Raw genomic sequence first — 26979 nt, forward strand, 5'->3', positions numbered from 1 at the left:
CAATAATAAATCAAATTTTACTCATGGAAAGCCAATTTAAATTTATGAAATTATTCATGCCAGTACAATGCTATATTGTATGTTTTTGTGAAAATTGCATGCTTTAGAATTGATTTTATTTTAAATATGCAGTATATAAAAAGTTACAGAGCACAAATCAATGTTTCCAATTGGTTCTTTAACTTTACCACTTTTCATTTACTTTATGTTTTTTTTAAGAAACTTTAAGGCCAGAGTAATTATGAAATTAGTCCAGTGTTAAGAATCTAGTTACAACTATTTGACTGCAGTTAGGGTGGATGAAATAGGGGAACTGGAGGAACTTCACCTGTTCAACTGCACACTCTCTGAGGAAGTGCACACCCTCTGGGAAAGTATAGAATCACTGACAGCAACTTCTGGATCTCCCATTTAATCTGTGCATGTGTGCACTCCAGCAGCTGCATTCAGTTTCAGAAGAGTTATGATGGTAAATGCTACACAAAATCTGGGTCGTCATTTAGTCTGGAATGCATTAAATCATTAAACGTTGGGTTGAAAAACTGCAGTAAAATGGTTAACACATTGGGTGGCTTAATATTAGTATTATCTCTTAATATTACTTAATATTATTAAGAGTATTATCTCTTAATATTACTTAATTCTTCTATTGAATCATATAGTATGTTTGATGTCAATGTTGTCAATAAGAGGCTCATTTAAAGAAAACAGGTTCCTTGTTGCTAGGAAAAGCAAAGAAATTTGAAACAATATATAAGGAAATGCAATGGAAATATTTCAAGACAGAACATCTCTCATGGAAAATGAAGTTTGGCAAGGTCAATAAGGAGAGCGCTTGTTGTGACTTAATAGGCTTACATGGGGAGAAGAGAAGCCACGAAAGGGACCTTCCAGATTTGATTTCTGGTCCTGGTTGAGCTAGTTGATTTTGCCTCGCATCAGTGCCCAAGGGCTTGGCAAGGCAGGGCACAGGGTGGGGATAGCTGGAAATGTTCACTTCTGGTCACTGGCCACTGAGCCATGTTAGAAGTGTTCACACTGTGTCAGAACAGAATCAGGCTTGATTGTGATGAAGCTTGTAATTGAATTGGCCAGCAAACTAAAGTACATCTAAAAATAAAATTCTGGCTTACCTTTCTGGAATGCAGCAACAGCTGAGTTTCTAGTAGAACAACACGGCTCAGCAGATTATTCCAGTCCTTCTCATCTATAATCACTTTTCCAGCTGTCGCACATTCTAAAGCCTGCAGCTTACTCTGTACCACATCCAGTACCTGGAGCTTCTCCTGACATTTGGCAACCTGATGCTTTAGCATTTCAATCTCTAGTGCCTGTGACTGCCAAGCAAGAAACAATGTGTTCAGCTTTAAAAATATAACAGATATCGATAACTGATACGACTGTTGTTATGGTTGTAATTGTTTTAAAAAGGCATCACCACAACTTCACCAAGCCCCTTCCACAATAAAGCTTTTAAATACAATTCGCACCATATTGATGGATTCCATATGCACCAGGAAAAAGATCATCTTCTATTTCATCACTGCTTCAGCTCAGATAGTTGCTACAATAATAGTGCATGTCTAAAATCACAGTTCTGGGCAAGAAATATTAAGATTAACATGCTGCTAATGCTACCATTGTAGCTGCAGGAAGTTATATACAGCACCTTGAGTGTACAAAAACATCCCATGGTGTATCAGAAGAAAAGAAAAATCAACGCTGAGCCGAAGAATGAGATACAAGAAGAATGTCAAAAAGAGTCACAGAAATCAAATGCTTTTTAAATCCTGCACTCCCCCCATACCTCGATGCCTTTAAGCTCCAGAAATCTATTTCCTTCTTAACTTGGCCTCTACAGCTTTCTGTTATAGAGAAATCCATAGGCTCGCCACCCTCTGAGTGAAAAAGTTTCTTCTCACCTCAGTACTAAATAACCTACCCCATATCCTGAGACTGTGACCCCCTTGTTCTGGAAACCCCAATCAGGAGAAACATAAAGAACAAAGAAAATGACTGCACAGGAACTGTTCCTTCGGCCCTCCAAGCATGCACCGAACATCACCTCTGCATCCAGTCTGCACAGCCCTGTCAGGATTTTAAAGGTTTTAAAGAGATCTCCTTCTAAACTCCAGTGAGTACAGTCCCAGTCGACCCAATCTCTCCTCATAAGACAATTCCTGCCATTTCAGGAATCAGTCTGGTGAACCTTCACTGCACTCCCTCTATGATAACTATATCCTTTCCTAGGTAAGGAGACCAAAGGTGCACTCAATACTCCCAGTGTGGTCTCACCCAGGCCCTGTACAACTGTAGTAAGACATCCTTGCTCCTGTCTGTTTCTACCCCCATATTTCCATCTCTTCAGATTTTAAACACATCCTATCATCTTACATAGAATCCCTATAGTACAGAAGGCCATTCAGCCCATCGGGTCTGCACCGACCACAATCCCACCCAGGCCCTATTCCCATAACCCCATATATTTACCCTGCTAATCCCCCTGACACTAGGGTCAATTTAGCATGGCCAATCCACCTAACCCGCACATCTTTGGACTGTGGGAGGACACCGGAGCACCCAGAGGTAACCCATGCAGACACGGGGAGAACGTGCAAACTCTACACAGTGACCCGAGGCCGGAATTGAACCCAGGTCCCTGGCGCTGTGAGGCAGAAATGCTGGAGCACAAGCTCCAGTCTTTCTTAATTTTTTTACACTTATAGTTCTTGAGACCAGGCAGCAGCCTCATAATGTTCTCTCTTTTGCCCCAACATCCTTCTTATAGTGAACTTGCAAGTTAATAGACTTTTCGAAACAAAAACAAAACAGGCAGTGATTGTTAGCAGAGCAGTGGAGCAAGAGGTTTGGTCCCAGGTCTGCTGCATGGAAAGATTAAAGAGAAAGATGGAGCAGTTAGGGTTGTTAACAAGATGAACCAATTGATGCTTGAATGAGTTCGCGAGGAATGAGGGGAGACACTCACAGAGGCTAGCTATAGGCATAATCACAGGACACTCAAGCTTGAGACAATATAAGGAAGAGTTGGAAGGCAGAAAAGTAATGATGGATTTGGCAGGGTAAAGCACCCAAGATGGGACAAATAATTGATGGCATGGCCGAGATCCAGGAACAGAGGGAGAGTAAACAGATGGACTGGGAAGAGAATAACAACAAGAAAACAGAAGGCTTCGATCCATATCAGCCAAAAATATGCATATCAATAGTCCTCAAGTAAATTTGCGTTATCTTGGTATGTAAGAAATTACACAAGATACATCACAGTTGTAAGTGGAGTACATTGAGGAAACATGAAATAATCCAAAATTAAAGTCTTAGACCTTGAGCTGAGATTAAGCCAATTCGTAAACAATGTGGAGTCAGGTAGGAGTGTCCAGAATCCAATGCTGAAGACTGGAGTCAACTGCGGAGACAATGTGGTTCCAAAAGATGTTCAAGGGGTGGAATATCAGCAAAGGTAGTGGGGAGAGCTTTCCAATGGAATCAGAGACAAGTTTGGTCCAGAATAAGGATGAATGAACAGGAGCTAATTTTAACAAATTAAATTGTTTGGGTTTAGAATGTTGAGTTATCTATACTGACATTGATGAAGCATTTTCGATTTTCACTGATTTTGGTTTTCTAATTAGTTTTAATGTCCTTTGACCTAAAAGAGGGGCTTGTCAACTCATCTGACCTGTTCAAATCTCACTCACTTTGGTAGATTCCTTTCAATGAGACATAAACATAGCAAAATGAATGATGATGTTGAATGAGATTCCTCTAAATTCTTAGCCAGGGATTATAACATATCCCCACAGGATTTTTTAAAACTAAAAATCTTAGAGTGCTGATAAGATGAAAGTCAAAGATGACTCAGCATTCAATAATGGAACTTCAACATCAATGTTAAACTTCAGAATGTGGAAAGCTCCTTCCTGGGGATTCCTAAAGCAATTAATCCACTTAGACTATTTTCAAGGTAGAAGCCTTGACATTATGACACTCTACTCTCTGATCTGCACTGCTGTCGGCTGAAAGTTGGGCACACAGATCAATACACTGGCTGTCTGCTTTCTAGATTTTCCAGCCATTAAAAACGTGTAATCAGAAACAAAGGGCAGAATTTTCCAAAAATGGGTTGGCACCCTGACAACAATCAGAAAAATGAGTTGTTTACATAACTAGCTGGTGGGATTTCCCCATTAACTTTAAAACATAGAAACATAGAAGATAGGGGCAGGAGGAGGCCATTTGGCCCTTTGAGCCTGCTCCGCCATTCATTACGATCATGGCTGATCATCCAAGTCAATAGCCTAATCCTATAGAAATTAGGATTTTATGTGCAGCAGCTCATGAATAAACCGCCACCCGGGTTGTTGCCCTATTCTGGGCGCTGGCCTGCCCCCTGAAGCTGCAGGTCGTTGGAGCAGGAGCCTCAGCAGCCCCACTAGGAATGTTGACCATTTCTGAGGCACAGACCCTGCAGCCTACCCCAGGAAGGTCAAAAGAAGTTCTTTAAAAATTTTCAAAATTAGACTGATGGAGGGGAAACCCCTCTGTGGAAATCACTGGAACCACAAGGGCCGCATTCTCCACCCGCGGTTTCCTCTGACTAAAAATTGCTTCCCCCTGATCGCCGATGGGAGGCTACCTATATTCAGCGAGCCAGTTTTGGTGGGGCGGGTGGTGGTGTCAGTCTGTTGTTGGCAAAATGCCAATGGCCTGGCAAAATATTCCCTAGTAAAGCACTTGGATATTTGTATTTGCCAGCTGGAAGCCAGTCACACTGTCAGCAAAATTCCCTGGAACATGGTCAGAGAGTTCTTACGACACCACCCCCCTCCCTCCATTTTTGTTGTCTCCTTCTCTTCTCTCTGTGATCCCACTTGTGTAGGCTGTTAAAATGCTGCATAAAGTCCAGTTTCATTGTGCTGTAATCATTAACATAATATTCTCAAATTAAGATACTGAGGATATTGTCTCAGCATTACTGAAGAACGATTTCCAAAACTATTTACAAGCATAGAGAACAATGGTCGAGAAGTTGTGATCCTGCGTAATGCATGCATCATATTTCCATCTCAAATAATCTAATTCTGGTCATTTTCCTCAGTCATGCCTGCCTCCCACAAGCTATGGGATCTTTAAACCCAGGTTTGACACCAGTTAACTCTGACGAACTGGACTTATTTTCCATTAGTTTCCTTCCAACTGTTGCATCAGATTTGTCCTTCATTTAGGTTTAATAGGACAATACTTACTTCACGTGAAGTGGGTAGTTCTGAATATTCTCTAACAGGCTCATCTTCAACATCATTTTCAAGACTGGGTGAAATGTGAATTGTTTTTATATCATCACTGGATAAATGACGTTCTACCAAAGGTTTTATCTAAAAAGAAAGAGAGAAGTTTATCCTTCATGTTCTTTGCAACACATGCTGGCGCATGCACGCACACATACGCTGGTGCTACTTCTATAGGGCTGATCTACTGTTAGGTACTCCCAGCACAGACTGACACTTGCAGAGAGTGCTTGTTGAAAAATCACAGGCCTACAGAGCCTGATTTATTTGTTCACTAATTTAAATGGATGGAAAATCAGGCACTCGAGCCCACAATTTCCTGGACTACTCACTTTTCAAGCAGCATTCTGAACTGGGAACAACAACACATTAAATCTACCTAATGTTCTTCAGCAACATGTAATTTAAATACCAATTTGAGTATTTAAAATTCAGTCTTTTTCTCCAGAATTAGGTTTACCTTTTTTATAATTCGGAAGAGAATATCCTTATCATAAACCATTATGTTAGGAGCATCTGACATATATAGTTACAGAATACCAGTTCAGTGACATAGCAATTTTGGAAGAAAATACCATAGAGAGCAGGATGTAAGTACTGTAGAATTTCAGAATACATAAACGAAGATTATCTATCATCCAGCATGTGTCCATCATATATCTTTCAAATGGGACTTACTTTAACCCAGAGCTTGAGGCTCAATTTACAGCTGCCTTTTAAAAAAAATCCTCTCTCTCATGGGTACGTCCCATAAGAACATATGAAATAGGAGCAGGGATAGGCCAGTTGGACACTTGAGCCTGCTCCACCATTCATTAAAATCATGACTAATCTGCCAGCCTCCCAAAATCCAAGTCCCTCTCCAGCACCCGATTCTTTTCTTATGAGGCCAAACTTATTCTCCACTTGAATGTGCACTGACCTGAGTCCAACTACTTCCTCGTGCAGCCTGAATTTTTTCATCTACCCAACCATAAACAGATCCCAACAATTTTACTACTAAATCTTTAACTCAGAATACAATCTCATTAACAAAATCAATTGCAACAGGTTTCTGTTGAATCACTTTCACCCCCCTGTGAGAAGGTTGTGGGTTCATGTTCAATTCCATAGGTGAGCACAAAGTTCTAAGCTGACAGTCCAGTGCAGTACTGAGGGAGTGCGTTCAGTGGTTCCATCTTTTGGATGAGATATTAAACGGAGGTCTAATCTGCTCTCTCAGGTGGACATAAAAGGTCTCATTGCACTACTTCAAGGAAGAGCAGGGGAGTTATTCCCAGTTTCCTGATGATCAATAGAGAATTCTCAGTCCCATTCTCATTCTCTATCCCTGTGGCCTTGCAAGCTTATTTCCCTCAAGTGCCTATCAAATTTCCTTTCAAACTCATTGTCTCTACGTCCACCACCCTTAGAACGAAGGCAGCAAGTTCTAGGTCATTACCAACCACTGTATTAAAAAGTTCTTCCTGCATCTCTTATCCAAAACCTTAAATCTGTGACGTCCAAGCCCCTGTACAATCAGATTATTTTTGTCTATATTATTTAAACCTGTCATAATCATGTACACCTCCATCAAACGTCCCTCAATCTCCTTTGCTCCAAGGAGAACAACTCCCAGCTTCTTCGATTTAAATTTGAATCTAATATTTCTCTTTCCTGGAATAATTCTGGTAAATCTCCTCTGCATCCTCCCTAAAGTGTGGTGTCCCGAACTGGACACAATAGCCCAAGTTCTGGCCTTTCCAGAGTTTTATAAAGCTTCAGCATACCTCCCCACTTTGAACTCAATACCTCCATTTAAGAAGCCCAAGATCCCTTATGCTTTGCAAACCACACTCTCAATATTTCCTGCCACCTTCAAAGATCGATGCACATGCACCCCCAGGTCCCTCTGTTCCTGCACACCTTTTAGACTTATGCCATTAAGTATCTATCCATTCTGCTAAAATGCATCACTTCAAACTTGCTCTGTATTGATTTCTATCTGCCCATTCTGTAAAACCATATAAAGCAGATTATCTGGTCGTTATCATTGTTCTTTTTGGGAGCTTCATGCGCACAAATTGGCTGCCTTGTTTCAGTCATTTCCAGCACGGCTATGCTTGAAAAGTATTTAATTGGCTGTAAAATGCTTTGGAATGTCCTGAAGTAGTGAAGTGTAAATCTTTATATTAAATTCACTACATGTGGCATGTGTTCATTAAAAACTTGGGAGGGGAATCTTGTTTTTAACCAGTGCCACCTGTAGATGGTGCTGTGCTACAACTTTTCAATGTTGTATCTGCCTATCACAGATTTGTCCCATCTGCTGTTGTATTTCACAGTAAGAAGTCTCACAACACCAGGTTAAAGTCCAACAGGTTTATTTAGTAGCAAAAGCCACTAGCTTTCGGAGCGCTGCTCCTTCGTCAGGTGAGTGGGAGTTCTGTTCACAAACAAGGCACAGAGACACAAACTCAATTTACAAAATAATGGTTGGAATGCGAGTCTTTACAGGTAATCAAGTCTTAAAGGTACAGACAATGTGAGTGGAGAGAGCGTTAAGCACAGTTTAAAGAGATGTGTATTGTCTCCAGACAGGACAGTTAGTGAGATTTTGCAAGCCCAGGCACGTCATGGGGGTTACAGATAGTGTGACATGAACCCAAGATCCCGCTTGAGGCCGTCCTCATGTGTGCTCATGTATTTCACAGCAGCAGCTATTTAGGATTTAGGTTTTGACATCCACAAATTTTGCAGTCGAGTATCTCGCATTTGGGGACATTGCATCCGTCAGCATACCCAAAGTGCAATGGGCTAGCCTCGTCCTGGGCAAACCACCTACTTGATCATTGTTTCACCCCATCCCAGACCTAGGCAGTTAATCACATTTGCACTCTTAGTCAATAAAATGTGCACATCGGACAGGCAGTGGGCACACTATCGGTACAGAATGTCACTCAGTACTCATAACTGAGCACAGGAACAGGCTACAGGAATAATGTAGACCAGGATTTTCAGCTCCTGTTCACACTGGACGAGTTCGGCAATGGGAACGGAAACATTGTGAGAAATGCAAAGTTGCGTTTAACGCCGGCATAAATGCATGATGTGAATGTCCCATCCCCACTGAACATATGCCTGGGGTTCCAGGGTGAACTGGTGTGGTTTGCTTGCTTTGTGCTGGGGCAGCTTTTAAAAATGGCACCCTGATTCTCATGCTTCAAAGCTGCTGGCGGGGTCATGGTCATAGTCATGGGACACGTGACTTGAACTTTTATTTCCAAAATGTCGCAAAAAGGACGGAGCCAGCAGCCATTGCCATTGACAGTTTCAATACTGCTTTTCCCACCTGACATCAGCCTTTGCTAATACCAAGGAAAATCGCAGCCATACTGCTCTTTTCAATGGTGTGCTCAAGCCAAGGTGACATAAGTCTTTGGCAGCACCATGATCTGAGTACAGATACACATACTTTATATAGCATTGATTAAAGTTTGTCTCTCTTCTATTAATAAAGAATCATAGGTTTCTTGAGACTTTCGTCTCTTCATTCCAATGTAGGAGTCAAGAAATTTAAGATTTTTCTAATTTATTTTACAGTTGAAAATATTCAAAAATAATTTCTTGCTGCATGCTACAAATGATTATGGAATTGTAGTGAGTAGACTAGCTGGTGGGGGATGGGTAGGGCAGTTCGCTCAGTAGATCAGGTTTGTGCCAACACCACAAGAGTTCAAATTCCCATTCCAGTTTCTTCCCGCAGTCTGAAAGACGTGCTGGTTTGGTGCATTGGCCGTGCTAAATTCTCCCTCAGTGTACCTGAACAGGCATCAGAGTGTGGTGACCAGGGGATGTTCACAGTAACTTCATTGCAGTGTTAATGTAAGACTCTTTGTGACACTAACAAATAAACTTTAAAAGTAGATTGAGGGCCATTGTAAAAATCATGGCTCTTTACTGTGATCTGGCAAATAATCACCAAGGACCTGCCATTGGTCAGGGAACTCAAGAAGAAGGTGACCAATTAAATTACAAATTCATTTAAGTATCAAATCTTAAATACTGTAATTATTTGGCCTGCTTTTTCATGTCTGAACTTTAACCTTGCAACCTTTTTTGAGTTGTTTTTTGCAGACTTTCCATAAGTATAAAGTCCTTGCTATGAAAATGGTGCCCGGCTGTTGCTGGACAGATTACATCTCAGTCTGACAAGGAACAAACCCAAAATTCTCAATTTACGTGCTTTCAATACTTGCCTTTTTTTGTGCATGTTAATGGTTCTGCGTTAGTGTAAAATTTTAATATACGTAACTAATCCTTTATAGATGAAATGTTTACTAGGAAACATTTGTTACATACACTTCTTTGTTGTCAGAGTTGCATTGGCAAAATTATGGAGTAACATTGGGTGCAGTTAATTAATTAATTTTAGTACTGAATTATGATTTCAAACTGTGATGCAATTATCTGCCACAACTCTACTTTGCCTGACGCCTACACTTGGTCTTAATTCCCCATGTGCAACACAACAGGAGATTAATCAGTTTAATATATTTGGAGTAGCTCAGCTAATACCAGCTTGACGTGAATTCTGACACAATAAGCAGGCCAACAGAGCCTGTTATAGTTGAAAATGCTTTGGCTCTCATTATTCTACCAGTCAATTGTGCAGAAGTAGATAGTGCTTCTTCATTTTCATGGTGTCTATTGTTATCATTGCCACAACAAATGCATTATATACAAAAGGGGAAAATTGATAACAGAAATCAGCGGGGAGATGAGGAGAAGTTTTCTTTCTTGGCGAGTTATCATTATCTGGATTGTGCTGCCTGAAAGGATAGTGGAGGCTAATTCAACAGTAATTTTGAAAAAGGAAATGGATATATACTTTTTTTTAAAAAATGTGCAAGGCTACCGAGAACAGCAGGAGTGAAATTAATTAGATAGTTTTTATAAAGAATCAACAAAGCATGATGGGCTGAATAGTCTCCTTTTGAGCTGTATGATTCCATTTTTTGAAATACAATGAAGCAAATTTACATGAGCTAATATGCCTGTATTTCATAAATAATTTAATATGAGTAATGTTACAGGGTATCTACATATTACACACACACAAGCATATATAGGTGTGTGTGTGTATAAATAAATAAACAAATCTGGAAATTTGCCCACATTGGTAGCATACATTGCAAAGTAAAACAGCGACAAACGAAACTGAACAGATCAGGGTTGGAGGAATCAAGCAAGAATAATCCAGAAATCAACTGTAAGAATTTTTAAGGAATGTGAACAGGAATCATTGGAAATGTTCAGCAGCTTAAAAAGCATTTGTGGAAAGAGAAACAGAGTTAACGTTTCAGGTCGATGTCAAATGTTACAGATGTGCATGTTTTAAGCAAGTACAGAAATAGGAGGAGGGGTGGGGGGGAAACAACAAAAGGGAAGGGAGAGGGCAGCAGACAGGAGGGATGAAAAAAGGGAAGATGGTGCAAGGCAAAACAGGGAAGTAATAGGGCTTATAAAGAAATAAAAGGTGCGTTTAGGGAAAGCAGAATCATTACCATTAAAGTACTGGTTGCCTGAAAAAATGGGAGCAGCAGTAATGGTCTGAAATTGTTAATTGCGAGTGTGAAAGGCTTTAAAGTGGTTAAGCGAAAGGCAAGGTGCTGTTCCCCAAACTTTACTGGAACAGAATAAAAGATTAAGGACAGAGGGAAAGTGGGGTGGAAAAGTAAAACCACAAGTAATCTGAAGCTCAGGGTCATCTTGTGGACTGAGCAGAGGTGTTCAACAAAGCAATCATTCAATCTGCTTTGGGTCTCCCCAAAGTACAAGAGACCCCTTAGTTGATCAACGAATACAGTCTGCTAAAGTGAAAGAAAGACAAGTAGATCAGTGTTCCATCAAGAAAGCTATTGTCATCCTGAAATTGGGAAGGAACATGGTGAAAGGGCAGGTGTTCCTGTACTTAAATGAGGAGGTTTTCTGGAAAGAAAGCCAAGTATAGGGGATATTGGAAGAATGATGTGAATTTTTAACATTGTATATTCAAACAATTCAATAATTAGCCATGGAGAACATAATGATAGAAATGATAACGTGAACTGACCAAAATCACTTGAGATACTCAAAAGATTTGCAACAATCAAGTGAAAATTACAAATTTCCTTACGGCGATCAAACTAACCCATAAGATTTTTATTTAATCAATGATTTTACATTGAGGCCTTAAACTCCTCAAAAACCTTGCCTTGCAATTTTCTCCAAAGCTATTATTCTTAGCTAAACAGGGGCAACAGGATATTTCTCAGTGAAATGGTACTCTGCCATTCTCATTCCATAACAATATTTCTGAATTTTTGTTTTCCAAATGATTTGTAAGCTAACTAGAAGACAAATTTACTAAGCTTTTGTAGCATAAGTTCCACATCAAAACTATATTCTTCTGACTTTCTATATTTTGAAGCAGTCTAGCTAAAACAGACTTTGCCTGCACTGAGGCTTACACTTGAAATTCTAAACATTTATTGTTTATAAATATTTAATTATGTAATCGTGCTCGCTACTTCATCCATCTCCATCTTCTGAATATTATCACATGCCAAGATCTTAACTTTTCAGTGTTACCAAACCAAACTACCCCGCCTCCTCCTATATTGGCAGAACCCAGGATCTCCACAGCAACAACAATTTACATAATGCTTCACAAGAGTTTTATCAAGCAAAATCTGACAGTGAGGCACTCGAGATGTTCAGAGCTTGTTTCAGAGGTTTTTAAGGAATATCTTAAAGGAGGTGACAGGTAGAGAGATTTGGTGGGACAATGGAAGTCGGTGATCAGCAAGATCATAGAAGCCCTACAGTGCAGGAGGCCACTTGGTCCATCGAGTCTACACAGACCCAATCCCACCCAGGCCCTATTCCCATAACCCCATTTATCCACTCTAGTCCCCCTGACACTAAGGGGCAATTTACTATGGCCAATCAACCTAACCAGATGCCAGAATTGTAGTTATACAGAGATCTTGGCAGACTACAGGGAGGCTATAAGAATAGGGGGAGGTAAGGCTATGAAGGGATCTGACACATGGATAAGCACTTAAGTTTTATTGTCTGACCTCCCAATGTGGGTCGTTGAGTATAGTAGAGGTGATGGGTGAACAAGATTTGGCATATGTGAGTGGAGTTTTGGATGAGCTCAAGTTGACAGAGGGTGAAAGGTGGAAGACTGGCCAAGAGTGCACTGGAAAATAAAATTCTGGTGATAATAAAGGTGTGCATAAGGGTTTCAGGATCCAATGGGCTGAAGCAGTAGAGACAAGCAATGTTACGGAGGTAGAAGCAAGCAGTTTTAGTCATAGAGAGTGTATTATGATGGAAGCTCAGCTCACAAAGAACAAAGAACAGTACAGCATAGGAAACAGGCCCTTCGGCCCTCCAAGCCTGTGCCGCTCATTGGTCCAACTAGACCATTCGTTTGTATCCCTCCATTCCCAGACTGCTCATGTGAGTATCCAGGTAAGTCTTAAACGATGCCAGCATGTCTGCCTCCACCACCCTACTTGGCAGCGCATTCCAGGCCCCACCACTCTCTGTGTAAAAAACGTCCCTCTGATATCTGAGTTATACCTCGCCCCTCTCACCTTGAGCCCGTGACCCCTCGTGATCGTCACCTCCGACCTGGGAAAAAGCTTCCCACTGTTCACCCTATCTATACCCTTCATAATTTTGTACACCTCTATTAGGTCTCCCCTCATTCTCCGTCTTTCCAGGGAGGACAAGCCCGGTTTACCCAATCTCTCCTCATAGCTAAGACCCTCCATACCAGGCAACATCCTGATAAACCTTCTCTGCACTCTCTCTAAAGCCTCCACATCCTTCTGGTAGTGCGGCGACCAGAACTGGACGCAGTACTCCAAATGTGGCCTAACCAGCGTTCTATACAGCTGCAACATCAGACTCCAGCTTTTATACTCTATACCCCATCCTATAAAGGCAAGCATACTATATGCCTTCTTCACCACCTTCTCCACCTGTGCTGCCACCTTCAAGGATTTGTGGACTTGCACACCTAGGTCCCTCTGTGTTTCTATACTCTTGATGGCTCTGCCATTTATTGTATAACTCCCCTCTACATTAGATCTTCCAAAATGCATCACTTCGCATTTATCTGGATTAAATTTCATCTGCCATTTCTCCGCCCAATTTTCCAGCCTATCTATATCCTGCTGTATTGTCCGACAATGTTCATCGCTATCCGCAAGTCCAGCCATCTTCGTGTCATTCGCAAACTTGCTGATGACACCAGTTACACCTTCTTCCAAATCATTTATATATATCACAAATAGCAGAGGTCCCAGTACAGAACCCTGCGGAACACCACTGGTCACAGACCTCCAGCCGGAAAAAGACCCTTCGACTGCTCCCCTCTGTCTCCTGTGGCCAAGCCAGTTTTCTAACCATCTAGTCACCTCTCCTTGTATCCCATGAGCCTTAACCTTCTTAACCAACCTGCCATGAGGGACTTGTCAAATGCCTTACTGAAATCCATATAGATGACATCCACGGCCCTTCCTTCGTCAACCGTTTTTGTCACTTCCTCAAAAAACTCTACCAAATTTGTAAGGCACGACCTCCCTCTTACAAAACCATGCAGTTTGTCACTAATGAGATTGTTCCGTTCTAAATGCGCATACATCCTGTCTCTAGGAATCCTCTCCAACAACTTCCCTACCACAGACGTCAAGCTCACTGGCCTAAAATTACCCGGGTTATCCCTGCTACCCTTCTTAAATAACGGTACCACATTCACGATCCTCCAATCCTCAGGGACCTCACCTGTGTCCAACGAAGAGAAAAAGATTTCCGTCAGAGGCCCAGCAATTACATCTCTTGTCTCCCTGAGCAGTCTAGGATAGATGCCATCAGGCCCGGGGGATTTGTCAGTTTTAATGTTACCTAAAAAAACCTAACACTTCCTCCCTTGTAATGGAGATTCTCTCTAACGGGTCAACACCTCCCTCTGAGACACTCCCAGTCAACAAGTCCCTCTCCTTTGTGAATACCAATGCAAAGTATTCATTTAGGATCTCCCCTATTCACTTGGGTTCTAAGCATAATTCCCCTCCTTTGTCCCTGAGAGGTCCGACTTTTTCCCTGACAACTCTTTTGTTCCTAACATATGAATAAAATGCCTTAGGATTCTCCTTAATCCTGTCTGCCAAGAACATTTTGTGATCTCTTTTTGCCCTTCTAACTCCCCGTTTGAGTTCTTTCCTCATCTCTCTGTATTAAGACCATAAGACATAGGAGCGGAAGTAAGGCCATTTGGCCCATCGAGTCCACTCCACCATTCAATCATGGTTGATTTCAACTCCATTTACCCGCTCTCTCCCCATAGCCCTTAATTCCTCGAGAAATAATTCCTCGAGTATTCCTCCAGAGCTGCATCTGTTTTCAGTTGCCTGGACCTAACGTATTCCTCTCTTTTCTTTTTGATCAGATCCTCAATTTCCCTGGTTATCCACGGCTCTTGAATCCTACCTTTCCTATCCTTCCTTTTTATAGGCACATGCCTGTCTTGCAGCCTTATCAACTGTTCCTTAAAAGACTCCCACATGCCAGACGTGGACTTACCCCTGAACAGCCTCTCCCAATCCTGCCTAATCTGGCTATAGTTAGCCTTCCCCCAATTTAGCACCCTACCCTTCGGACAAAACTTAGTCTTCCAAAATCGCCCTTACTGCTATAGCACTGTATTATGTTCCCTCCATCTCCAGGATCATATATCCCCAACATATTCTCTTCCAAAGTACTGCCAAAGCACAAGGTAATGCTGCTGTTCTGATCTAATCTCAAACTAGTGGCTAGTGACACCACTGGAGGTCCACTAGTAATGAGAGAAAAATGGAGATGTGTATATGAGTAATTCTGCAGGAGTTCCATTTGCATTGATTTAAAAGAGTTTAAAAGAGTCAACGAATCACAAGGTTCTGCAATTATACTGCAATACAAAAATCACGATTTTCTTCAAAGTGGCTGTTTGTTTCAGACAGGAACTGGAATTTTAATGCTTGGTCATAGGCTTAAATGTTCTGTCTCACATGCATGGCAAGTGGGCCAATTTTCCAATGCAATCACTGTTTCAGACTCTGCTTGAACAATGCCACAGGATAATTATTTGTATACTTTAATAAATGTAAATAGAACGCCTATTACAAACAGTGATTGATAAAATTATTGGAGGTGTCAAACTTCATTAGTGAGAAGGCAAGATTAATTCAGATGAAGGTTGAAATCATCAAGGATGAGGCGTATATCAGTGCATAGGTTGAGACCAGGATATAATTTGAGGATAGAAACCATGCCACCACATCAGCAACATGGCACAGCCATGGATTCATAAGACGCATGGGATTTTCACCTGTCAGTTAAATTGAGATGTCAATGCAATTATCTACAATGAGGTCATGGACAGTAAAATCTTACTTAGGCTACAGTTGTAGTATTGCATTCCACCCAGGATGGAATTTTCCCAAAAATTGATGAAGTGCCGTTTTGGACATGAAAACTAATGAGAGTCGTGCCAGCCAGATCGGATTATGATCTTCCTGCACTGAGTCATTTTTTGGGAGAGGGGCGGGTTTTGCACCAGTTCTAAGAGGAGCAAACTTAAACATGTGAGCACGCTTGGCTTCCCAGAGCTCGCTCGGTCACTGTTTTTAAAGAGCGCCCCAAACTCAAAGTGAAATCGAAGACCCGCCCCTACCTCCATAGACATTGGGATCCCCCCACCCCACCTCACTGAAGGCATGTTGCCCCCCACAAACATAGATCGCCACCCTTGCCCCGAACATAGATTGCTGGTATGGGGCCCTCCCAGTGGGCCCCCCTTCATGCCCCACCCCTTGTTACTGACTCTTGTCACTGCCAGGGTGCTGGGCGTGGTGCCAGGGGGCACTACCCAGCCATGTCCCTGACCACTCAGGGGTTTCAATGGCCTCTGAGCCCCCCGGAAAGGCCATCAGGCCTGGTCTCCATTTGTGGAGACGATTGGTGATCTGCACCGGTTTCCTGCTGTGCCCGAGGATCGGAGAATTCTGGAAGCAGGGAGAATCTGGTTTGAAACAGCTCCTGCACAGCTTGGGTGAGGGGACTGGCTGAATCCCAAAGGAGTTCTCACCAGTACTAAACGCGCTAAGCCCCTTCCCCACAATTCTCCGACCCTACAAATGCTCCAATGCGATCTGCGCTGAACACAATGTGGCTGGAAAATCACACCTCCTACTGCAGAGAAAGATTTAAAAGTTTCGCCAAATTGTTCCCAGCAATAAAGGGATTACAGTTATCAAGAGACATTTAAAAAGTTAGGGATTTTTGTTCCACAAAATCAAAAGCAGATCATGAAAGGTTCTAATGAGATAAATCATGGTAGCTTTAATTTTCCTGGTTAGAGAGACAATAATGAGAGTACATAAATTTAAGATAACAAAAAGAATTAAAGGATAGGCCTTAAATAGTTTCTTTTCACAGTGGCTGATAAGGATTTGAAAATCTGTGCCACAAATTATTGTTAAAGCAGACCATAAAATGTTTCAACAGAACTGTTTTAAGTTGAAGCTAGAAAATTAAAAGTTACAAGGATTAAGTAGATTAGTGAATATGGATAAGGTTGTTCGTGTGATGAAAAGCACAAGATGGGTTTGATGGACCAAATGTCCTGTTTCCATGCTGTAAAATTGTCTGATTCTTAAGTCATTTACAGTTAGATACTTACTGGTGCATTTGGTTCGGATGGCAAGGTATCAGGAATTAATGATTCACATTTAAATCGTGAGTGTATTTTCACAGGACAACTTGAATTCTTATATGGTTGTGTCTTGACCTACAGTGAACACAATAAAAAATAATTGTATTCTAACGATTAGCATCTTAATAGATTAAAATTAATGTTCCATTTCTAAATGCAACTAGATATATAAATGTACTATAAATATTTTAACAGGATTGTTAATTGTAAGAGCAAAATCAAGTACTTATTAAATAAAGTTGACTTAATGCAATCTTCATCCCATCATGACCACCACCAGATATTGAGAAAAAACAGAACATTTTTCTAAATATATGTTGATAGGATGTTGATGTCGCTGGCTGGGCCAACATTTGTTGCCCATCCCTAATTGTCCTTGCAAAAGTGGTGGTGTGCTGCATTCTTGAACGACTGCAGTCCGTGAGCTTTAGGAACACCCACAATGCTGTTAAGAGAGGGTTCCAGTTGTCAGCACAAGGAAAATTGTTCATAATATGTTATACCCTAGATGTTACTCTGTAATCCAACACAACATAGTTGCATTCCAAACAGCCTAGTAATACTTGGAAGGGAAGAGTTGAAACTATTTAGCTCAAACTATCAATAGATGCAGCAAAGCTTCACATCTCGATCTTCAGAGCTATAACCCAGACACATGAGAGTCTTCTTTATTAAAGAAAGTATGTGGTATACACTCTGGCTCCTCCTGAACAAATGTTGAGATATTAACATTAACTGTAACTCCCCTGCCTGGCAGAAACCAATTGAGGGGAGAGGGATGCAGTTAAAATGGAGTGGAGGACATATCACATCCTTTTCCAGTCCAATCTAACTGACTACACTTATAAACTGCAGGCTACAAGCACACCTGTCCCAAGCCAACAGGATCCTCTTTAAATTTGCAGATCGGGTTCATATTACATCATCAGAAACCAATCTACTAGTTTAACCAGAGGCCTAAATTGGGGAGGTTGGGGGGGGGGGGCGCGCGGTTTGGCAGTGTCGGCTTCCTCGTTAGGCTAAACATGCTGGGAATAAGATCAGTTTTAATGGTTTTTTTGTGTCCTTTTTTTGTCTAGGAGCTAGAGTAAATCCTACATACTTTATAGAGATTGTGTTGTCAGCCATTGAAACTTCACTTGTGAAATAAATGACATGCTGTTAGACCAATATGGGAAAATTAACTGCAAAGCCTGAAACTTTATTTGTTCTATGCAAATGAAATTAAGCATTTTGCTGCACAATTCAGTTCAACAATTCCCATTTCCTGACAACATATGGTTAATGGTTACTTAAAACGTGACTTCTTTCTTGACAGTTCAGCTGTTTAAAACAGCGTGCAGCTGAGCCATTCAGACCAGGAGTGTCTCAGGTTTGACCCTCAGTCTGTGCTGAGTTAGACAATATCAGCTAGGATGGTGATGAAAACACTGCAATTGGTTTCAGTGTCTATTGATTGAGAAGAGGAGGGAAAAACATCCAGGGCATCTGCTCTGCATTGCAAAATAACAGAACTTTAACTAGCATACACAATTACTTTCTGAAAATTCTTTACTTTTAAATTCTTGTTAGCTAAGTAGTTTGCACGTTCTCCCCGTGCCTGCGTGGGTTTCACCCGGATGCTCCAGTTTCCTCCCACAATCCAAAAAGACATGCTGGTTAGGTACATTGACCCGAACAGGTGCCAGAGTGTGGTGACTAGGGGAATTTCACAGTAACTTCATTGCAGTGTTAATGTAAGCCTTACTTGTGACTAATAAAGTTAAACTTTGTGGGTGGCACGGTAGCAAGCACTGATGCCTCACAATGCCAGGGACCTGGGTTCGATTCCCGGCTTGGGTCACTGTCTGTGTGGAATCTGCACGTTCTCCCCGTGTTTGTGTGGGTTTCCTCCGGATGCTCCGGTTTCCTCCCCCAGTCTTAAAGACATGCTGGTTAGCTACATTGACCCAAACAGGCGCCAGAATGTTGCGACGAGGGAAATTTCACAGTAACTTCATTGCAGTGTCTTACTTGTGACTAATAAATAAAATTTTCTTTACCTTGTTGAGGTTGCTCAATTCCTTGTGCCTTTTCATTACAAAATTTATTATATCACTTGAAAACTGCATCTTTCTTTCTGCAAAACCATAGTGTAGAAACTGGTCCTTTGATAGTATTGGTTTATACTGGAACTGGTCACGTAGTAGCTATAAAAAAGAATTGGAACAAGAGATGGTAAACATTGCACTTTAGAGTGATTTTATTATCCAGTTTGCTTTAAAAAGTGTGCTTAAATTAGGATTTCAGGACTTCATTCAGCTATATTCTTGCATATTGAAAAAACAAATTTAAAATCACAGTAATTTAAGCTTGTTTTAAGTATTTTTGAAAGAAGGTATAAAACTGTATCTGCACTCATAGACTGTTGTTCTAAAAGCACAATATTCATGAATCCTCACTACATATTTATTGCTGTTGGCAAATATTTTCTGTCCCTAGATTTCATGATTTACAAGCGTGCAGATGGGCATACACAAGAAACCTATCAATACTGGACAGGCTATTTTTAAAAAAGCAATGATTTTTCCAAGAAAAAAAGTTTACTATCAAACATCCATTCTAACAAAAACATATTAGTTTGTGGGCACATTTAATTGTTTTGTTCTGCAAATGTTAGATATATTTTATAAAATAAATCTAAAATACCCAACATTGAAGTTATTACTTTTAAATTGGAAAATGTTTTACAGTTTTATCTTTGTGTAAACTGTTGAATCTGCTACTGCGGCACAACATCAACATTTTGTTTTCAATTAGGCATCCTGAAAAATAACGAGCCCTTGCAATAAATTTAAGCTATACACAGACCACATTAGATTTAATTAAGGAAGTGAACTGCAAATGAAAAATGATGAATGTAAATAGCATCTTCTGACTAGTCTGTAATTTAAAAAAATATAGTCCTTCTTGATTTACATATTGGATACATATGATTCAGTACCAGCTCAGTGGTAGATGCTTTGAACCACTATTTAAATCTTAAGATTCATAGCTTCAATTAAAGCCGCAGCAAACTCAAAAGATAGAACTCAATGGAAATTTCATGCTCGTATCGCCAATGAGCCGATCACAATGATTAAGGATGATTTGGACATGGACAAAGAGCAAATTTAATATTTGCTGATTTTATAGTAAATTTAGAATCATAGTAAAACTATGAAGTAGAAAGATACAGCTCAATACACATTTGAGAGGAAAAAGCAAAGAATAAAAATACACATTAAATAAGGATGTGGGCAACATTTATTGCCCTTCCCTAACAGCCCTCCATTTCAGGGGGCATTTGAGAGTCGACCACATTGCTGTGGATCTGGAGTCATATGTAGGCCAGATTGGGAAGGACGGCAGATTTCTTTCGCTAAAGGACATTAGTGAACCAGATGGGTTTTTTCAACAATCGACAATAGTTTAATGATCATCATGAGACTTTTAATTCCAGTGGAGGAGTATATAATGCTAGGGGGTGTAGATGGACAGAATTTTTATAATAGGTTCGCAATTGGAATAAAGTGGATTCCTCAAACAGCAGAAATATATTTTTTACTGTTTGCGCACTCTACACCATCCAGAATTTTAAAAAGTTCAATTAGATTCCCACTTGTAACCATCTCTGCTAGTGTAAAATTGCCCAAAATTCTAACCTGTTTGCAGGAGGCTTGGTAACTGGCTGACACATTTTTAAGATAATTAGTAAGCCAAGCAGAGGGAGATGAGAATATTTTACACCGCGCATTGTTATGACCTGGGATGCACTGCCTGAAAAGATGGTGGAAACGGATTCAACAGTAACTTTCAAAGGGCATTTAAGACTTGAGATGGAAAAATGTCCATGGGGAAAAGCAGGGGGAGTGGAACTATTTGGTTATCTCTTTCAAAGGGCCAGTGCAGGCACAATAGCTGAGTCACATTCTCCTGTGCTGTATGATTCTACATCAAGCTAGCTTAGGCTAAACAGAGGGGATTAAGTTTCCACTGTTAGTTTCCTCTGCCGATTCAGGACAGGCAGTAAAGCAAAAGTGCCGTTGAATAATTGACTTCCAAAGTGTAGGCAGAAATACTGTCAACATTCAAGATAACTGGATAGTTGCATGCAAGGAAAGGGCTCATGCAGGGAATATGGGAACAGGGTGGGTAAATGTGGTGAGAACTATTTTCTTGAATGAAAGATAAACACTGACACAGACTGGTTGGGCTGAATGGCCCATTAATGTATTGCAACTTTTATGTATTTCAGCATATTAGTAACATGAATGTATAATTAAAAGGCAGATTCTGTTCTTCGCAGGAGTAGGTTAAAGGAATTTTTTTTGAAAAGCCTTCATAGGGTAGTTAGCTATAGTCCTCTAGGAGCCATATGCATCTCTCTCCATTAAAGAGGGACAATTAGTTACACAATTGGGCACCACTCCATATCAAGCATGGGACAAGATAAGGAGGCAAGCCTCCATGAACTACTGTAGCCAGTTTGGGAACTGAACTCATTACCTTTGGCCAACCCCAACAAAAGTAAATATCATTCATAGGGTAAATGGCAAAATGATAACAAGGGGAAATAAATATCAAATTCATGCTACTCATATCAAGGCGGTGAAGTTTAGGAAAGGGGGAAAATAGCACAAAAAAGTATTACAATATGTATATATTTTCAAATAAGGAATCAACAAGCCAAAGTGATTATGAAGCTGCCAGTCAATATTTAAGTGGAAATTAGATGACTACTTAATGCAAAACTGTTCAACAATAGTGGGCAAAAAAGTTTAAAAATTGGATTATTAAAAGTAACCACAATATGGAGCAATTTCTAGTACAGATACTAAAATCAGAAAATGCTGGAAATATTCAGCAGGTCTGGAAGTAGATGCGAAGAGAGAAACAGAGTTAACATTTCAGATCAAATATTTTTCAGAGTTTTCTGTTTTTACTTCAGATATCCAGCACCCGCAATAATTTGCTCTGGTCCAATAAGGGTAAAATGGATTGAAGTGACCTCCACTTAAGTTGAATTTCTATGTTTCTACAAGATAGGAATCCATCATCTAAATACAAAAGCTATCTGATCAGTTCAAAAAGTGACAAATTATGCTATTATTTTTAATATTTTGGGATTTATTGCATTATTTTGTGAAGTAGGCTTGTGACTGTGTCTGTGTGTGTGTGTATATAAAACAAAGTCAGTTAAGCTGGGGGGGGGGGCTGGTTGTCTACAAGGTTTACAACATCAAATAAATGGAGCTGTGAAAGGCATGCATTTGAAGTAAATACAGCTAAGTTTAATTTTCTATAAGTAAGCAAGCAATAGGTAGAAATTTGTATTAGGAGATAAGGGAATTGTTTTTAGTTGTTAAATTTCAAAGGGAAGTAAAAGACTTTTGCAAATTGGAAAAGGTCATAAATAAATAGGGCAAGATTATTAAATATTATTTGGCCTGAAAATAGGAGCAATGGCGAGAATCTGAAAGACTTTTATATTCCAGAAAAGTTAGAGGGGCTAAGGACAATGGAATTAAAGATGAAAAAACAAAAATATTGTGAAAGGGGAGAGAAACAGAGGGAATTTCAGAGCTGAAGACCTAGCTGAAATGGTGAGGTGATTAAAATCAGGGATGTGCAATAAGCTAGAATTGGAGGAGTATGGATATTCTGGAGCATTGTAGAGCTGGAGGAAGTTATAGATATAGGGAAGGACAAGCCCATTGAGAAATCTGAAAACAAGGAGGTGAATTTTAAAATGGAGGCATTCCAAGACATAGAGCCGATGTGGGCCAGCGAATACAGGGGGAAAGGATGAATCACACGACTTGCAATGTAAACAATTGAACTATTTCTAATATTCAGTTTTTATGTTGCAGATCAATGTATGACCTGCATTTTGTATCAACACACAAATGCCGAACCAACAAGGAGCAATGATACAAGTTAAAGAACTTTGAGATGAACCATTCTGCGTCAGTGACCCTTCACAATTGAAAGTTTAAAAGCTTGTACTAGTGGCAGCACAATTTCATCATTTCATATTAAAGTAATGAATGACTCAAAGTTAAAAGCATACAGTATCTTACTAATGGAGCATGTTTTGACAAATTGGTCTGTATTACTCTGAAAAATGGCTTTGCCAGTAAGGGATAAATGCAATGGCCTTTGTAAATGTATTTAACTTAAACAAGAGTCTCAGACTTGGACACTCATAAGAGCATTCTGTTCTGAAACAGAATTCATTACTAATCAAAAGAAAAACATTTGCATTCAGTTCCATCCGAATACATGTAACATTTAAGAAAGATGAAAGTGCTCCTATCCCAAGATGCTGTAAATTTTATTGAAATCTTCAATGCTAGTTTGTAACTAATCCCAAATCAAACTAAAAGTATAAGATTTAAACATAGAATTGATCTGGTCAGGTAGTACTAATTTCAAAACGCCCAAATGCCAAATTACACCAGTTAGAAACACTAAACAACTGCAGAGTTATTGGCTGATTCCTGACATTCCATCAACCTAAAAGCTACATTCTACCACCACAACAACGGTACACAAAGCTAGCTTCTGCATAATTTACTATTTCAACCTATTTAACCTGCTTACTTCGTTGGCCTTGATAAAAAGCATGTGGTGTTAGAACAAGATACACAACAGGAATCAATGGTTTCAAGAAAAATAAATAGCTATTTAGTAAAGGTGTCACAATCCTCCAGTCTTCTAGAAAATCTTGTGAATTACTGAAGTTGTTATACAGGATGTTAATGATGAAAGGGATAAATTTACAGCGACGTTACACTCTACATTTAACAACAGGTATTTCAGAGACATGTCAGCAGGCAAAATATTTCGACAGACATGATGGTTTAACTCAGTGAATTTACAGCATTCTAAAACTATGAAAATAAATCCTTGCCAGAAATAAAAGTGAAAGTGATAATGTCCAGAAGGGAAGACAGAAAAATAAATGTAATTCTTACTTATAATGTATGTATAATCTTACAACTGTACATGCTCCCAGTTATTAGAAATTCTTATGTCCACATATGTAATGGAAAGTGCCCATGTAAACATTCACCCCATAATTTCACCCTCTTCCCAGTGAATGTTCTGCAATACCAGGGAAGGTGTAAATACAGTGTAACGAGTTTGTATAGTCAGATTCCATTAGAAATGTAGACATAAGAATTTATTATGGAATTATGAAAATAAGGACAGAATTCATGATTGTATAATGGGGGTTGTATCATGTCTGCATATGCTTGGCATCATTCTCCACACCTGCTTCCTCTGAAAACTACACTGCTTGCTGTGTACAATGCATAAGTGAAATGTGAGTTTGATCATGCAGTCCCAATGCCAATTTTACAGTGAATTAAGTTATCAGCTTGGTTCAGTTGGGAGCACCCTTACCCTGGAAGTCAAAATGTTGTGGGATCAAGCTCTGCATCAGAACACTAAGTCAATACACTGCTTCCATGTTAGTGGAGGTGCAGTTCTTTCAGTATGTTAAGTCAAGATCTTGACACTTTTCTCTGATTCAGGTGATTTGAAGAAGGACTAATAGCCACACCTTGACCAGCTCTACCAAAAAAAGATTGGTTGACCCGCATCTCACAGATGTTTGTGTAAACATTAGAGAGCACAATACAACTGGTCGCTTAACAAAAAGCTATTTGCAAAGAGGTATCAGGATTTGCTCGTGTTAAAGGGTAGTTTACTGACAAGAGAAGTAGAGAATAGGAAAGAAAACTGAAGGAAAAAAATTCAAAGGGCAGCAAAGAACAGTGGGTGTAACGTACATTGGCAACATCTCACACGATGGTTTCCTGATCACAGAAATTTAGATGCTTTGAAATGTATCAATTAAACAAATATACAAAGCTAATTTACAAAAAAATTAAATAAATTATATTTCTACAGTGCATTGTGTCTAACACCCATATTTCAGTGCTTAAGGAGGCTCAGCAGCAAAAAAACCCACAATTGTACCTTATAAGCTGCATCAAGGAAACGCGAATCATTCTTTCCTACAAGTTCTACTCCAGATTTTAGGAGCTGCTCGGTCACATATGTGGAATATGAAGTGAAGGCATAGCTGATGATTGGCAGATAGGCAGCAGGATCACCCTTAGCAAGACTACAAAAACATAAAATAAAATTTTAAATAGTTTATATTTGCCATTACTATTAGCTGACTTCTTACACTAAGCACACTGAACACAACCAACAGCTGCAACTAAATTGTCTAGTAATTCATGCTTTATTCAAATATGGCAATTTACATAATCAATCTGGTGCTGTAACTAAACTGAGCAAGAGGTTTGTGTACTCAAATGTGGCAAGTGAGCTCGGACTTCACCATGTCAAAATATTCAGGTCTGAAGATAAAATGTATTGAGTACTCAGTCAATGCAAAAATCAGACTTGTACCAATGTTGCAGTTGACCATTTCTCATTAATTTGTCTTGGTGGCATGTACATTTTTTCCAAAGGTCTCACAATTCTGGTTTTATATTAGCAGAATATTTCTTCATCCTCATGCTATCTTGTGCATTGGTTAAAAAAGAACATTGCAATGATGCAGATTAGCTAAATCAGACGTAGATATTTTGACCTTTTTACTTTTAAGCATAAATCTGCTTCAAAATATAATTTCAAAGCCAAAAAATTCAGGTTCAAGATGGTAGAGATTATAACCAATTGCATTAGTATTACTTCAGAAAAGTTACATTTCATATTAGAGAACTAAATTTGAATGCAATTAGCATAGGAAGATTGTTCTGTCGATGAAACAAATATGAAATTTATAAAACCATGTATATTATTCAAGAAACAATCTAGGTTGATATATAATTATAGCAATAACCCTCAACATTGATATCTACAGAAAGCAAACCTCCATCCCTAACAACAATTTAATTAGAAGGGATGCTATGGCAAAGTAGTTCTACTCTGTAGTTGTGTTCTAATTTATTTTGATATTGGATATCTTGACATTTTAATATAATTGCTCCACTGCATTGGCAATGGTTGTCTTATAAACTTCGTCTAAATATCCAATTAAAAATTTACCAACTCTTTTTTTCCAAAAAGTATTGCATTTGCTACTGTGGCTGGCCTTTAGTTCAATCTGAAGATCCAGTTACTGAGCAATAAATTTCTACTCTGCAGTCATTAACTATGCGTATAAAAGCAAAATCAACTTCAAATGATATGAACTTCAAAGGCATTAGATATTTGATGTTTAATTCTGTCTATTTTATTTGTAGTGCTGGTTAATGTAATCCTGAACTTATTTACAAAAACTATCCTACAATTATCAGTGGCCGTAATCCTTCCCCCTCCCTCAACCAAAACATTCTGCAGCTAAGCGATGAAAGGGAAAGTTGTCAGCGAAGTTCTGGCTTTGTCTAACTTGAATGATACCAGCTGACATTTTCCTTACTGGAGCCAAACAGAAAGCATCTGCCATAAATAGACTACAGGGACATCTCATTAACAGAATCAACCTGGACTGAAATGATTAACCCTGTATTGTCCAGTCTGCTAATCCAGCTGCTAAGTAATACTGTAACAATCACCAGTAAGATGTTTGCGGAAAAAAATCAAAAAGCTCCTTCTAATGACTAAAAGAATTGGATCTTATTATTCAGTAATAAAACTATAAAGACCAGGAAATCTGAGGTTTGATCTGCCAACACTCAATGTCTAGACACGTGAATCTAGACTGGGTACCCAGATGACATTTTGAATAGTTGCCAGCATAAACTATTGCCCTCAAAAGAGAAATGGAAAAGGACTGGTTTAAAAGATGTTACTATTTTACCCAAGCCCTGCCGCATAACGGATTAGCATATT

The 26979-nt window shown here is 39.6% G+C and overlaps 1 protein-coding gene across 2 annotated transcripts in view; it reads right to left on the bottom strand.

Annotated features, from left to right (window-relative positions):
• The window catches only part of cep44 (centrosomal protein 44), a 59313-nt gene that overhangs the window by 13260 nt on the left and 19074 nt on the right, over nucleotides 1–26979 (bottom strand). For both annotated transcript variants that reach the window (XM_078215115.1, XM_078215114.1), the window contains exons 3-7: nucleotides 25111–25258; nucleotides 19143–19289; nucleotides 17068–17175; nucleotides 5265–5393; nucleotides 1134–1337 (exon numbers count right to left, since the gene is read on the bottom strand). In XM_078215115.1, coding sequence (XP_078071241.1) covers nucleotides 1134–1337; nucleotides 5265–5393; nucleotides 17068–17175; nucleotides 19143–19289; nucleotides 25111–25258 — 736 coding nt within the window. The remainder of the gene's footprint in view (nucleotides 1–1133; nucleotides 1338–5264; nucleotides 5394–17067; nucleotides 17176–19142; nucleotides 19290–25110; nucleotides 25259–26979) is intronic.

This window comes from Mustelus asterias, chromosome 6 (genome assembly GCF_964213995.1).
Source record: "Mustelus asterias chromosome 6, sMusAst1.hap1.1, whole genome shotgun sequence".
Lineage (NCBI taxonomy): Eukaryota > Metazoa > Chordata > Chondrichthyes > Carcharhiniformes > Triakidae > Mustelus > Mustelus asterias.